The sequence below is a fragment of the Nelusetta ayraudi genome, unplaced genomic scaffold (genome assembly GCF_046127955.1).
Source record: "Nelusetta ayraudi isolate G7.1 ecotype Tasmania unplaced genomic scaffold, CSIRO-AGI_Nayr_v1 ptg000163l, whole genome shotgun sequence".
In the NCBI taxonomy this organism is placed as follows: domain Eukaryota; kingdom Metazoa; phylum Chordata; class Actinopteri; order Tetraodontiformes; family Monacanthidae; genus Nelusetta; species Nelusetta ayraudi.
Window position 1 is genome coordinate 722,658 of NW_027466213.1, and position 12,343 is coordinate 735,000.

At 51.7% G+C, this 12,343-nt stretch overlaps 1 protein-coding gene across 3 annotated transcripts in view; it reads right to left on the minus strand.

Annotated features, from left to right (window-relative positions):
• LOC142880242 (tomoregulin-2-like) overlaps positions 1-12,343 on the minus strand; it is a 93,564-nt gene that overhangs the window by 15,171 nt on the left and 66,050 nt on the right. For all 3 annotated transcript variants that reach the window (XM_076014012.1, XM_076014011.1, XM_076014013.1), the window contains exon 5: positions 1,791-1,887. In XM_076014012.1, coding sequence (XP_075870127.1) covers positions 1,791-1,887 — 97 coding nt within the window. The remainder of the gene's footprint in view (positions 1-1,790; positions 1,888-12,343) is intronic.

The window sequence follows — 12,343 nt, forward strand, 5'->3', positions numbered from 1 at the left end:
AGAGGTTTTTCCAAGTGCAGCTGTTTCCATCTGCGGTTGTTATTATGGCCATATTCAGGTTGTGCTCAGTTCCAGGGGTCCTGGAAACGCAGCCACTGGTGTGTTTTGTGTTTTTGTTCTTTTTTTTTTTGTGTCAGCTGCAGTTTCAGGCAGTGAGACGAGCTCGCCGCCGCCGACCTGCGGCTGAATGTTGTGTAACGGCCTTTGTTGCTGCTGCTGCTGCTGCTCTCTCTTGTTGTGGGCTGCGACCCCACCCCCTCCCACCTAGATTATTATCTGTTTCGCTGACCCGACCGACTGGATTTTACCTTTAGGGGGCGCACAAAGTGGCCAATAAACCTTGTTTTTCAGCCTGTTTCAGCGGAATATCGCAGCGCAATTTGTGAAAGTGGGCGTCGGTGTTGGGGAGCCGTTTGGTGGGCGAGCGGGGGCGGAGAATGCAGCGGCAGCAGCAGCAGGTTTTTTTCTCTCTCTTCTTGCGTCCCAGTTATTGCTCACCAGGGTCCATTATTACTCCATTACACGCAGCGGCTGGATGGAGTCGCTCTCTCCAGACGGACCCGCCTCATTTTCCCGAGGTGAGCCCCCCCCCTCCCCCCCGGCCCCCGGTCACAGATTCCTGACTGATCCTTGTTTCACACCAGATTTGACGGCGGCGGTGGCGGCGTCGCTTCATTTAACACCCCCCCCCCCCCCACCACCAATAACACCACCCAATGCTGCTGCATCCTAATTGCCCCCCCACACCCCACCCCCACACTGTTCATGTTGATGATGGTCCCTGAAGGGAGGCTTTTAGTGCCGCCTCCCGCTAACATGCAGAGGAGCTGATGACACATCACCTGCTTCAGTCTCGTCAGCAAAAAGCAGAAGAAAAGAAGAAAAAGAAAAAGAAGGGCAAAATTTATGGTTGTTGTTGTTGTTGTTGTTGTTGTTGTTGTTGTTGTTGTTCGACTGGACTCGTTTTCCTTGAGTCATTATTTATTTTTTACTGGGGGGAGGAAAGGGGAGGTTCTGATGTGGCCGTGTCCTGTAAATCCAGTAATTGGATTCCCAGAATGAGTCCAAACCTCTCTCTCTCTCCCTGTCTCTCTCTCTCTCTGTCTCTCTCCCTCCCTCTCTCTCCCTCTCTCTCCACAGTAATTGAGGTTAAGTGAGATGGTCAGCCGTGCAGTGGTGGGTGGGGCAGGAAGCAACCGCGGGCCTAAACTGGAAAAAGCAGCAGCAGTGTGATGCCGGGCAGCGGCGGCGGGTCGGATCAGTTGGATGGGTGATGACGATCGGCCTTCTGCTCCTTCCAGGTCTGATCCTCAAAGCTGTTGTGTTCTGGGTGGAACTGATTAGACTTGATTAGACGGAGTTGTGTTCATATTCTGTATGTGTTTGGGTTTTAATGGATTTCTATCTGTCTTTCAGTCTGACCTAGCTTTTTGCGACCTCTGACATGTTTCGGAGTGACAGAAAGATATCAATCCATTAGACTTCAGTACGAGATGACCAGCGACACCATCCATCTGAAACAGAACCACGAACCCCCTCAGACAAAACTGAAGTTCCTGGTGCCAACCAGCAGGGGGAGGAAGAAGAAGAAGAAGAAGAAGAAGAAGAAGAAGAAGAAGAAGAAGAAGAAGAAGAAGAAGGATCGAGACGCCCATCAATCTTCTTTCCTCAATCAGTTTGTGTCGTGGGCTGCCACCAGGGGGTGCTGTCTCCCTCTCTCCCACCCCCCCTCTCCCCCTCCCTCACTCCCTCTCTCCCTCTCCCTCCCCCACACCCTCTCTCTCACTCACCACACGTCCTCTGCGTCCACGTCGCACTCGGCTCCAAACTGGCAGATGTCGCAGGTGGACGGTTCCTTGGTTCCGGCCTCGGCCGAGCCCTCACCTCCTAGGAGGAGGAGGAGGAGGAGGAGGAGGAGAAGAGGAAGGAGAAGAAGAAAGTACGTTAGAAAACATCGTTTTTTCCCAGCAGCCCTTTCTGTTCTGTCTCATTCAAACAGAACAACAGCAGCCCGACTGCTGTAACGCAGTGTGACCGTGAGAAATCAGCCTCGGACGGCTCGAGTGCATTTACATTCTTTCATATCCCGCCGTAATCCCTCCTTCATCCCTCCCCCCTCGCCCTCCGCGTTCACCCCTCACCCCCCCACCGCCGCTGAATCCCGCCGATCCCTCCCGATATCCTCCCGAAATCCTCGCTCATCTCGGAGGATTCTCGCTTTTATTTCTCTGCTGATTTCCTCTGCATCGCAGCGAGACCCGTTGTCTCTGGGACCCCGAGTGTGCAGATCACACTCCATCAGAGTGGAGGAGGAGGAGAGGAGAGGAGGAGAGAGAGAGGAGGCGAGAGGGAGAGGAGAGGAGAGGAGGAGAGAGGGAGGGAGAGGAGAGGAGGAGAGAGAGGGAGAGGGAGGGAGAGAGAGAGGAGGAGAGAGGGAGGGAGAGGAGAGGAGGAGAGAGAGGGAGAGGGAGGGAGAGAGAGAGGAGGAGAGAGGGAGAGGAGAGGAGAGGAGGAGAGAGGGAGGGAGAGGAGAGGAGGAGAGAGAGGGAGAGGGAGGGAGAGAGAGAGGAGGAGAGAGGGAGGGAGAGGAGAGGAGGAGAGAGAGGGAGAGGGAGGGAGAGAGAGAGGAGGAGAGAGGGAGGGAGAGGTAGAGGAGGAGAGAGGGAGAGAGGGAGGGAGAGAGAGAGGAGGAGAGAGGGAGAGGAGAGGAGAGGAGGAGAGAGGGAGGGAGAGGAGAGGAGGAGAGAGAGGGAGAGGGAGGGAGAGAGAGAGGAGGAGAGAGGGAGGGAGAGGAGAGGAGGAGAGAGAGGGAGAGGGAGGGAGAGAGAGAGGAGGAGAGAGGGAGGGAGAGGTAGAGGAGGAGAGAGGGAGAGAGGGAGGGAGAGAGAGAGGAGGAGAGAGGGAGAGAGAGAGAGGAGAGAGAGAGAGAGAGGGGAGGGAGAGGTAGAGGAGGAGAGAGGGAGAGAGGGAGAGAGAGGGAGGGAGAGGTAGAGGAGGAGAGGAAAACAAAAAAAGCAATCTGGCTGATCTCAGATTGCATCCTCCCACCGCTGAGGCTCCTCTGGCTACACTACCCCCCCCACCCTCCCACACACGTCCCCCACGACCCTCCCCTCCATCAGGAGGCGCTATTTTTACAGCGGCCGGAGGCGCAGGAGACCGACGGTGGAGGAGGGAGATGAGGAGGAGCTTCTCAGACGTTGTATCTCAGATGAGGCTAACACACACACACTCACACACTCACACACACACACACACACACGCAAGTGTGCACACACCGCCGCTCCCTTGTGTCGCCTTTTCATTTTCCCCTCCTGGAACTATTGCTATTTCTCACCGTCGCCCCCTAGAGGCGACATGGGGGATGGATGAGACAGGAGTGCGGTGCAGCCGCTTTAACCTGGTGTTTCACGTCGATTTGATGTTCGCAGCTCTTCGTACCTCCGGGTCACTGACACTGAACTCACTCGAGTCAACACTCAAACACCTCAGCCATCCTCCTCCATTTCCTTTGGATTTCAGCGCCGCTCAGATCACTCAGGAGATCCCTCCCACTGGCTTCAACGCAACCAAAGCCTCCGCCACACAGCGCCACCTGCACCCCTGAACTGAAACTGCACAACCGTCTGACAAGCGACAATTTTTCTTTTGACTCGTCCACCCGGAGCAAAGCTGTAGGAGGGACAGGGAGGCAGGGTTGACGGTTAGCTTAGCGCTATCAAAGCTATCGCTGCCTCGGCAGACGAGCGGCTAGATGGCTTGCAAAGGAAATGTGATAAGTGCCATGAAGCCTGAAACAAGGTCAGCTGATAAGCAGAAGAGGAGGCGACAGCGAGGAGGCTTCAGTTGTCCCTCGTCACACCCGCTGTCTCCACTGTGGAAGAAAACTCTCGGGCTGCCCAGGCTCCTGGAGGGGAAAAACCTTTCCTCCGTTTGTGGGAGAGAGAGCAGGAAGTGAAGCCAAGGCGAGTCACGGATAATTGTGCCGAGCTGCAGTCTGAGGTGCAGCTGATAAAAACCTCCTTCTAGTTTCAGAAACACCTCGTCCGTGAACCTTCAATTACTCTGGTGACGCATCGGCCTCCAGACATATGTTCATGTATTTTTCTTTGCATTGAATAATAAAAGCTTGGCTGCGAGAACTATGGAGGAGGAGGAGGAGGAGGAGGAGGAGGCGGAGGAGAAGGAGGAGGAGGAGAAGGAGGAGTAGGAGGAGAAGGAGGAGGAGGAGAAGGAGGAGGACGCTTCCAAAGGCAGAGGAAGCGAATGAAAATACTAAATATATCAAAACTGATCAAAGTGTGATGGATATAAACTCAGAGTCGCCAGGGTCGGCACAACAGTGCTCCATCTCCTCAGGTGTCCTGCCAATCAATGTGTGTCTGCATACAATGAGTGCACAGCCATCTCCCATGTTCTCAACGCTAGCTTGACTCTCAGGCTGCTTCTGCCTGTGGAGCAGGAACAGTGTTTGCTCCACTGCAACCACACAGTTTAATTCCCAGCAGTTTCAGCCTCTGGAGAGGCTCCGCCTCCACAAACGCTCACTCTTATTCTAACTTGACTGACACGTACGATCCCAGGAAACACAAAGAGTCTCGGAGTCGCCAGCTGAAACACACTTGTGCTCCATTACAGCTACATGTATATGGATGATTTGTTGCCGAGCCGCAGCAAACACAACACAACTTGGCTCCTGGGCTCGCAGGCTGCTGCTCTCCACGACGTGCAAAGTCCTTCCGACGGGTGAAATATATTTAAAAAGCAGGGAAAAGCGAGCGCAACGATCCATCATCCTTGTTTGCGCAGCGGCGAGAGGCTGTTGTGTTGTTGTGTTGTTGTGTTGCTGTCGCTCCGTTCATCCCGACACTTCAATTACAACACACCTGTTTCCCGACACACACGCATCACAACGACGCTGACAAGTTGTTGACCGAGCGTCTGTAACTTCCTGTCTTTACTCACCACCTGCCACTGACCACCACTGCATTTATACATCACAATCCTGTGTGTATAAGCCAATTTATAACCTTTATGTTGCATGTAGTGTGCACACACACACACACACACACACACTGTCCTCTTTCAGTTGCCGTGCTCCCATTATTGTTTCCAAACACTCCTTTGCTAACACTCTCACCTCACACACACACACACACACACACACACACACGCACGCATCCCTGCATCTCCAGGACCGCAGGCACAATTACCTCGGGGCGACTGGGGAGCGGCAGCGTTGTCTCCCCGCTGGAGTCTCCTGTAGCGCTAACACAACACCTCCCCTGTTTGTGTGTCGGCTGATCCCGAATCAGGAGACGCAGCTGGGTAATGAGTGAAATGATTACCCCTCCCCCTCCCCCTCCTCCACCTCTCCCCCAACACCTCCTCCTACACCACCTCGTATCGATCCGTCCTCGTCTGGACCGTCCTCCATTACTGCTGCTCTGGCCGCACCTTCATCCCAGCAGGGGGGGAGGAGGGTGAGGCTGAGAGTGGAGGATGAGAGTGGAGGGTGGAGGGTGAATCACTCCGTTGCTTTTTGTCTTTCGTGATGGATGTTTAACGGGCCATTTCGACGTGAAAAAAGTGTTGCCATGACACTCTTGCGATATTTCCGTCTCTATGGACACGTGTGGAAAAACCACCTCACGAGAGTCAAAACCTCGTCGTCATATTGGAGAGGTTTTTCCAAGTGGAGCTGTTTCCAATCAGCAGCTTTTCTGGCCATATTTAGGTCTTAGGTGTAGGAGTCATGGAAAACGCAGCTGGTGACTGCTGCAGAGAGGCTCGGGACCACTCAACACATTCCACAATGATACCTGATGTTTCAAAAACCAATGTGAACAACCACGTCGATTCACCGTCACTGCAGCACAACACCGTCACTTTCCATTTCATTCATTCGGTTCAAATCAGGATTTCCTCCAAATCCAGTTTGTGACATCATCGGCACATTTTGCATCTTGCTTTTTTTCTGATCCAGCTTAATGAAGGGGATCCACTTTAGAGTCTTTGGCACGATGCTAATTTTCACTCTAGCATCTTTAGTTTGATGTTGGCAGACGCCACGATTTACTATCTTGGAGATCTACTATCTTGGAGATCTACACTTGGCAGCGCAAGATGATTTATTGGTCGATATTCGACAGGACCGCAGGATTTCGCCCGGTGCTGCAAATGTATCAAAGTTTGGTACCCGGCGCTACGGGTCACAGTGACTTCTTTCCAATTTGATAGTTATTCCTGGACACCAGAGCGTTTGCAGTAACGCTACACGACACGGAGATGATCAGACAAGGGCTGGGCGATTTTTTCTCTCTGAAAACTCGATTTTCGATTTAGATTTTTTTTTTTGGGGGGGGGGGCGGAAATCTCGTTAAACACGCTACAAAAACGGGACAAGGGCGTGTTGTATGCGACTTTGGAAAAATAATTTAGCGGGTAGTGGTGAGGGCAGCAAACAGAATCACTTCCTGGTTTGAACAGTTGCTGTGGCTAGCTAGTGCAGATGCCAGTAAACATAGGTAGCCAGTTAACAGCTTCTCCAGGGGGGATGAGGACTACGGTACCCAAGAGGCGCCAACCCGGAAGCATGAAAGAGGAAAATCGGAAAATTTTTTAACATCATTAGGACTAAAAAAAAAAAAAAAAAAAAAATCTGATTTCAATTTAAAATGGAATCATCGCACAGCCGTCGATCAGAGCTGAAGACGAGCAGCAGCTTTTGGAGGAAACCTAAAAGAAGCAACGCCTCCCTCTCCGCAGCTCCGTCATTATTTCGGCAGAGACTCGGTCCACATTTCAAGGTCTGAAGTGTCTGCGCTTCTTCGAGGCGGTCGGCTGAATTAATGCGGCCGAGTGTTTGCTGCAATCGCGCACCTGGTCGCAGAGGGAGAGCAGACATACCCGACAGCAACAAAAAAAACAACAACAAAAAAAACAAACAAACCTGAAATGAAAATAAAGGCATCACAACACACACAGAAAAATCTCAGCGCTTCAAATGTCACACTGGGGCTCATTAGGAAGAAGGACGAGCGGCAAGCTTCTCCTTTTCTCTGCTGTATTCAGGACGCTCACAGCTAACGGCTGCTACGCTAATGGCCGGTTAGCTGTCCTTCACAAATACAACAACAACAACAACAAAAAAATCCGACTACAACAAGCTTGTCTTCAGCTGGGGCCAGGCAGACAGTGAGTGTCTGACGCAGCCTTGACAATCATCTGCGAGAATCAGAAGCACGCAGCAGTCGGCCGTCACGCTCAATGTTCCGTTTTCTCAAAAGAAAGAGTGGAAGCCAGTCGTCGGCCCCAGACAAGGTGGCCGTTGTGACGCCAGCGCAGCAAAAAGCTGCTGCTGAGAGAGGGAGGGGGGTTTGGGTCCGGTCTGACCGCAGGAGGTTTTCCATTACACGACAAACAAACACACACAAACACACCAAATGAACAGAGACAGGAAGCAGCTTGAAGTCGTGAAGCCTGACTTCCAGACTGGGTTGTAGCCGCCGTGGTAGCGGCTGACTTAGCATCATGTTTCTTTACTGAAACCTGAATCTCTGGGCCGGCGATGATCGAGACACAAAACACAACAACGTGTGAAAAAATTCATTCCCACATTTTTCATTCTTAACTTACAACAATCAGCCACAATTTCAGCAACTTTCAGCCTGTGCAGCTTCTACATTTTGGGAATTGAAAAAGAGAAATCTCCCTAATCTTTAATATTTCTGCAGCTCGGCTCGCAGTGCACTTCCATCCAGACAGCAGGTTGTGGGTTTGAGACTCTGCATGTAGAAACATGACAGAGAAACAGGCAGGTAGGACTGTCTTAATGCCTGTTCCTACCTGACACACACACACACACACACACACACACACACACACCCACAGTGGACTAGAGGAGCAGTCAGTTCATCCTCTACGTGCTCTCGTGTGAACGCTGCTGCCGAACCACATCCGACCGACACGTCGCTAAGTGCTATTATTAGCCGGCGCTCCGCTGAGAGGTTAACAGCAGGCTGAGGCTGGAGAGGTTAAAGGTCGCTGTTCATCGTTGTTTGTTTGGATCGATACTCAGCTGCTGCTGCTGCTGCTGCTGCTGCTGCTCTGCTACAGTGTGAACCCTCCGCACCGGCGTCACCTGAGCCCAGACGACGGCAGCCACGGACCGGTGGTAGCTTTCAACACCAGGTCAGAGTTCAGGGTGGAACACGAGACTCCACCAATCATGTGAAATAGCATGGAGAGAAAACCAGCTGCAATGGTGGAGGTGAAGCCACTTCTGATCCAGAATCAATTTTAAGAAAATAACAGAATTTTCTTTATTTGATCATTTTTGACAATTCTTCACTGAGAAAAAGAAAATAATTTTTCATAGTTTGGACATAGTTAATATGTAAATGGAATGGAATGTAAATGAATAATGAGGGTATTTTTCTGTCGATATTTTTTTCCTGAAAAAAACAAAAAAAACAATATGTAATAGCAAAAAAAGAAGATGATGTTTCTTCACTGTTGCTTTTTTTTGCTGAACCTACCGAAAAAAAAATGAAGCGTGACCGTTGTGTGAAATCTTATACCACCATCCATTAAAATAAATAAATAATAATAATGATAATGTTGTGAACAGGCTGCTGCTGTTTCCACTGCGCTGCCCCGACTCCATCAAGCGTCCCGCAGTTTCCACGCCAGGCCCTGAAACAGCAGCTGCACCGCGGCCGGCAGAAACAGAATTAGGGCCATCAGCGGCGGTGATAAAGAGCCGCCGCCGCCGCCGCCGCCACCCTGCCCTGCGTCGGGAAAGCCGATCCCATCCGTGAAAGGTGATACAGGAAGCGATAAACGGCGGGCAAAAAAGCTGATAATGGCCGAGACGGCGATACCATCCGCACGCTGCGCCCGCAGCTCTCCGACTTATCGCCTCCGTCGGCCCGGCGCAGCATGAAGAGGAGACGCGACTGACAATTAAACCACGGAACCACTCATCCGTCACGGCGGCATTGGCGAGGCCGCGACCTGGAGTGACCCCCACCGGGGAGCAGCCAGCACAACACAGCCACAATAATCCACATCACGGACGGACGGCTGAAAAAGATGACGGATGAGACGAGCAGCAGAGGCCGGGATTCAATTTCTATCTTTTTTTTCTTTTTTCTTTTTTAATCCTGCAGGGTTGCAAAGGCCTGTGGTGCATCTCACAGTCGTTCTTCAGCCACCGGGAAGCAGAGGAGGAGGAAGAAGAAGAAGAAGAAGGAGGAGAAGGGCTTGCATAAAGGAGGCGACAAAGGGAATCATAGGAGAAGCTGGTGGCTGTGATGCAAGCAACAACTACACAAGCTAGCTTGTCCCCCCGCCCACCCCCAGTGGCCACTCGAGGTACTGCAGCCAAGCATCCCACACGGCCCAAAAAGCAATTTTACCGTAGACGGCGGCACAAAGAAAACCAAACGCCAGTAAAACGGTTGACAGGACGACCTTTGACCTGAAGTAACTCGCAGGCCGGAAACTTTGTGGGCGTACGTGCAGGGTGAGCAGCTCCAGCGAGAAGAACGGTGCCGCCACACTGCATCCCTGGGGACTGGCTGCAACCGCGTGGCTGTTAACAAACCTGTGAACAAGGTCTGCAACTGGGTCACAGCCTTTCTGAATGGATTAAAAAAAAAAAGAGAATTATGGCTGTGAAACTTCATCTCTGGGGGCTTTCAGAGGATTAGGACCCTGCCTGCCGGCTCAGCGGCTCCCTTTCAATCCTGTCACCTACACGCTGCCGGTCAGAGGGGTGGGGGGGGAGGGGGGGGGTCCAAGGTGTGAGGAGGCGTCCAAAATAAAAAGCAAAATTCACGTCCCAACTCACTTCCTGTGGTCGACAGACAAACACGGGAAGTGGCGAAAGCGTCTCTTGCAATGACTTGTTTGACGTGATTTCTTGTAGAGGCACATTTTCTTGCCTCTCCCCAGCAGGGGGCAGCCAGGGCTGTTTTAGCTATCGCTAATCGATCAGACCGCAGAGGCCTCTCGCTGAGTAAATACACAAATATGGATCCATCCTGCCGCCTCTTGGTAAGGCAAAGTTCTTCTTTGAAGCTTTGAAGAAAAAAACAAAAAAAACAACCCCAAATGATTTGTTTTTACTCACACACGCACTCAAGCCAAGCTTACAAAACACTTGACTTTTTATTTTTTTTAATTTTATTTCCTTCACAAAACAACTGGTGCCTGTTGACTCCCTCTCCAACATGACGTTAGTCAGTTTAGTGAGTTCTATCTTGTCCTTTTCTTTCAGGAGTTTTCGACGGTCGCCAATCACAAAACTGAACATCCGGACGATTTTCCGGCCAAATCCGGCCGTCGCTTGGTTTCCTGCGAGGCTCCCGGTGGTCTGGCAGCGACAGACTGGATCAACTCTTCCACTGGCCGTCGTCCACGTGGCTGTCGGACACCGACTGGACACCAGTTGGGACCAACGTGCGTGTCTTTGGACTGCGCAGTGCCCCCCCCCCCCCCCCCCCCCGGCTGATGATAACCCCCAACTCAAACCTCTGAGCCAATGAGATGCAGGCAGGGGCAGGGGCAGGGTCTTTGCTCATTTCCGACCGTCCTGCTGCCATATTTACAGCTGAACCGTCGTCCAGAAAGCAGCAGACGTCTCTAATTGCAGAGTGCGCTGAGTCACAAACAGCACGGCTCCTGCTTTTCCTTCCCACCATGAAAAATGAATCAAACCAAGAGAGTTCTTCTCTGCGCCGCGACTCGGAGACGCTTCCTGTTTTTAGTCTTCGCCTTGGAAGGAGTCACGTCTGATGTCCCACGGAGGCAGAGCGAGGGAATCTATCTGAGGTTGATGTTACTAACAAACCCCCCCCTCCCCACCCCCCCACAGCCGTCCCACCAATCACCATCTATTAGTCTGAAGAATGGATTTTTAATCAACTACACGAAGCCACTCGCGGCTCCGCGCTTCAGGTTGATTTGAAGTCTCTCTGCTCCGACGTGACACGCCGTCCGCATGCAACACAAGATGACTGTCCCCTCCCCCGATACACACACTCACACACACACACACGCACACACGTACACGCACTTTCACATTTCACTTTTTATTCCTACATATCAGCCTTCACGTTGTAAATTCTATTAATTCTCCTCCCACCTTGTGCACACAGCGTCTCCAGGCTTCTCCGTTCCTGACATATGCACAGGAGAATCTGCTGGGCTGGCGGTAGCAGCAGCAGCAGCAGCAGCAGCAGCAGCAGCACTAAGACACACAGACTTCAAACATTCGAAACAAACTTGTAGTTGGCAATGTGCAGTAGTGGAGATATAGTGGGGAATATTTTGTCTACGAGTGTCAAGACAAACTCCTACAAAGTCTTCAGACTGAAGCGGACGCAACATTTAAACTAATATAGAAAAAAAAAAAAAAAAAAAACCCAAACAAAAAACAACGACAACAACTGCAGTGTCGGCAAAAACTTCCAGTGTCCGACCGTCGCCTCCGAAGAGCCTTTTTCATTTCGCCACTTATTGCTCGGGGGCCGCTGAGAATCGCTGCGTTGTTATTACACAGTGTCGTGTGCGTCTGCGAGCGGCACGTCTTTTATCATCGGAACATTTCAGGACACAGAGGGACATTTCTCAAGTGTCACTTTAGCGGTCGGGGCTGCGCTTCGCTTCTACTTGGAAATTCCATCAAGAGCAGGACACGGCGAGTTTAAATTAAAAGCCACCTTTAAAAGGAAAACAAGGAGGCGACACACGCAGGACTGTTGCGAGAAACAGCTCAGAGGCAAAGAGCCGCCGCGTTGCTCGACAAACCAAATGGAAGCACTTTTGTTCCTTCTTTCGACACGGCGGTGTGAGAAAAAAAAAACAAAAACAAAACGTAAATTCGATTTTGCTAATGAAGTCACAATGGAAGCAGTGAACGAGTGGCAGGACCTGTGGGCGGCGCCGTTGGTGCCACGTCGCCGCTTCGGGTCAGACAGGAAACGGGGCGACGGCTGGCCGAAATCTGCGGCGCCATCAACCGCAACAAAGACACCGAGTGGGTCGAGCAGCAGCCTGCAGGGTCGCACGGTGCACCGCCTGGTTTCCACGCCGCGGCCCGGAGTGACGAGCAGCAGCGGCGGCACACACAGCGGTCATCAGTTCCACTATAATTGACCCAAAATGAGTTTCCGCGCTGCAAACATTTCACACTGCGGGGGGGGAAAGCCAGTGTTGACGCGGACAACACTACGGATCGCTGATTACAGAAAAAAAAAGAAATGAAGTTTTATTACAATCGATTTTCTGTTTGCAGTCCGAACATTTTGCCCCTCCTCCCCCACCGTACCACTGC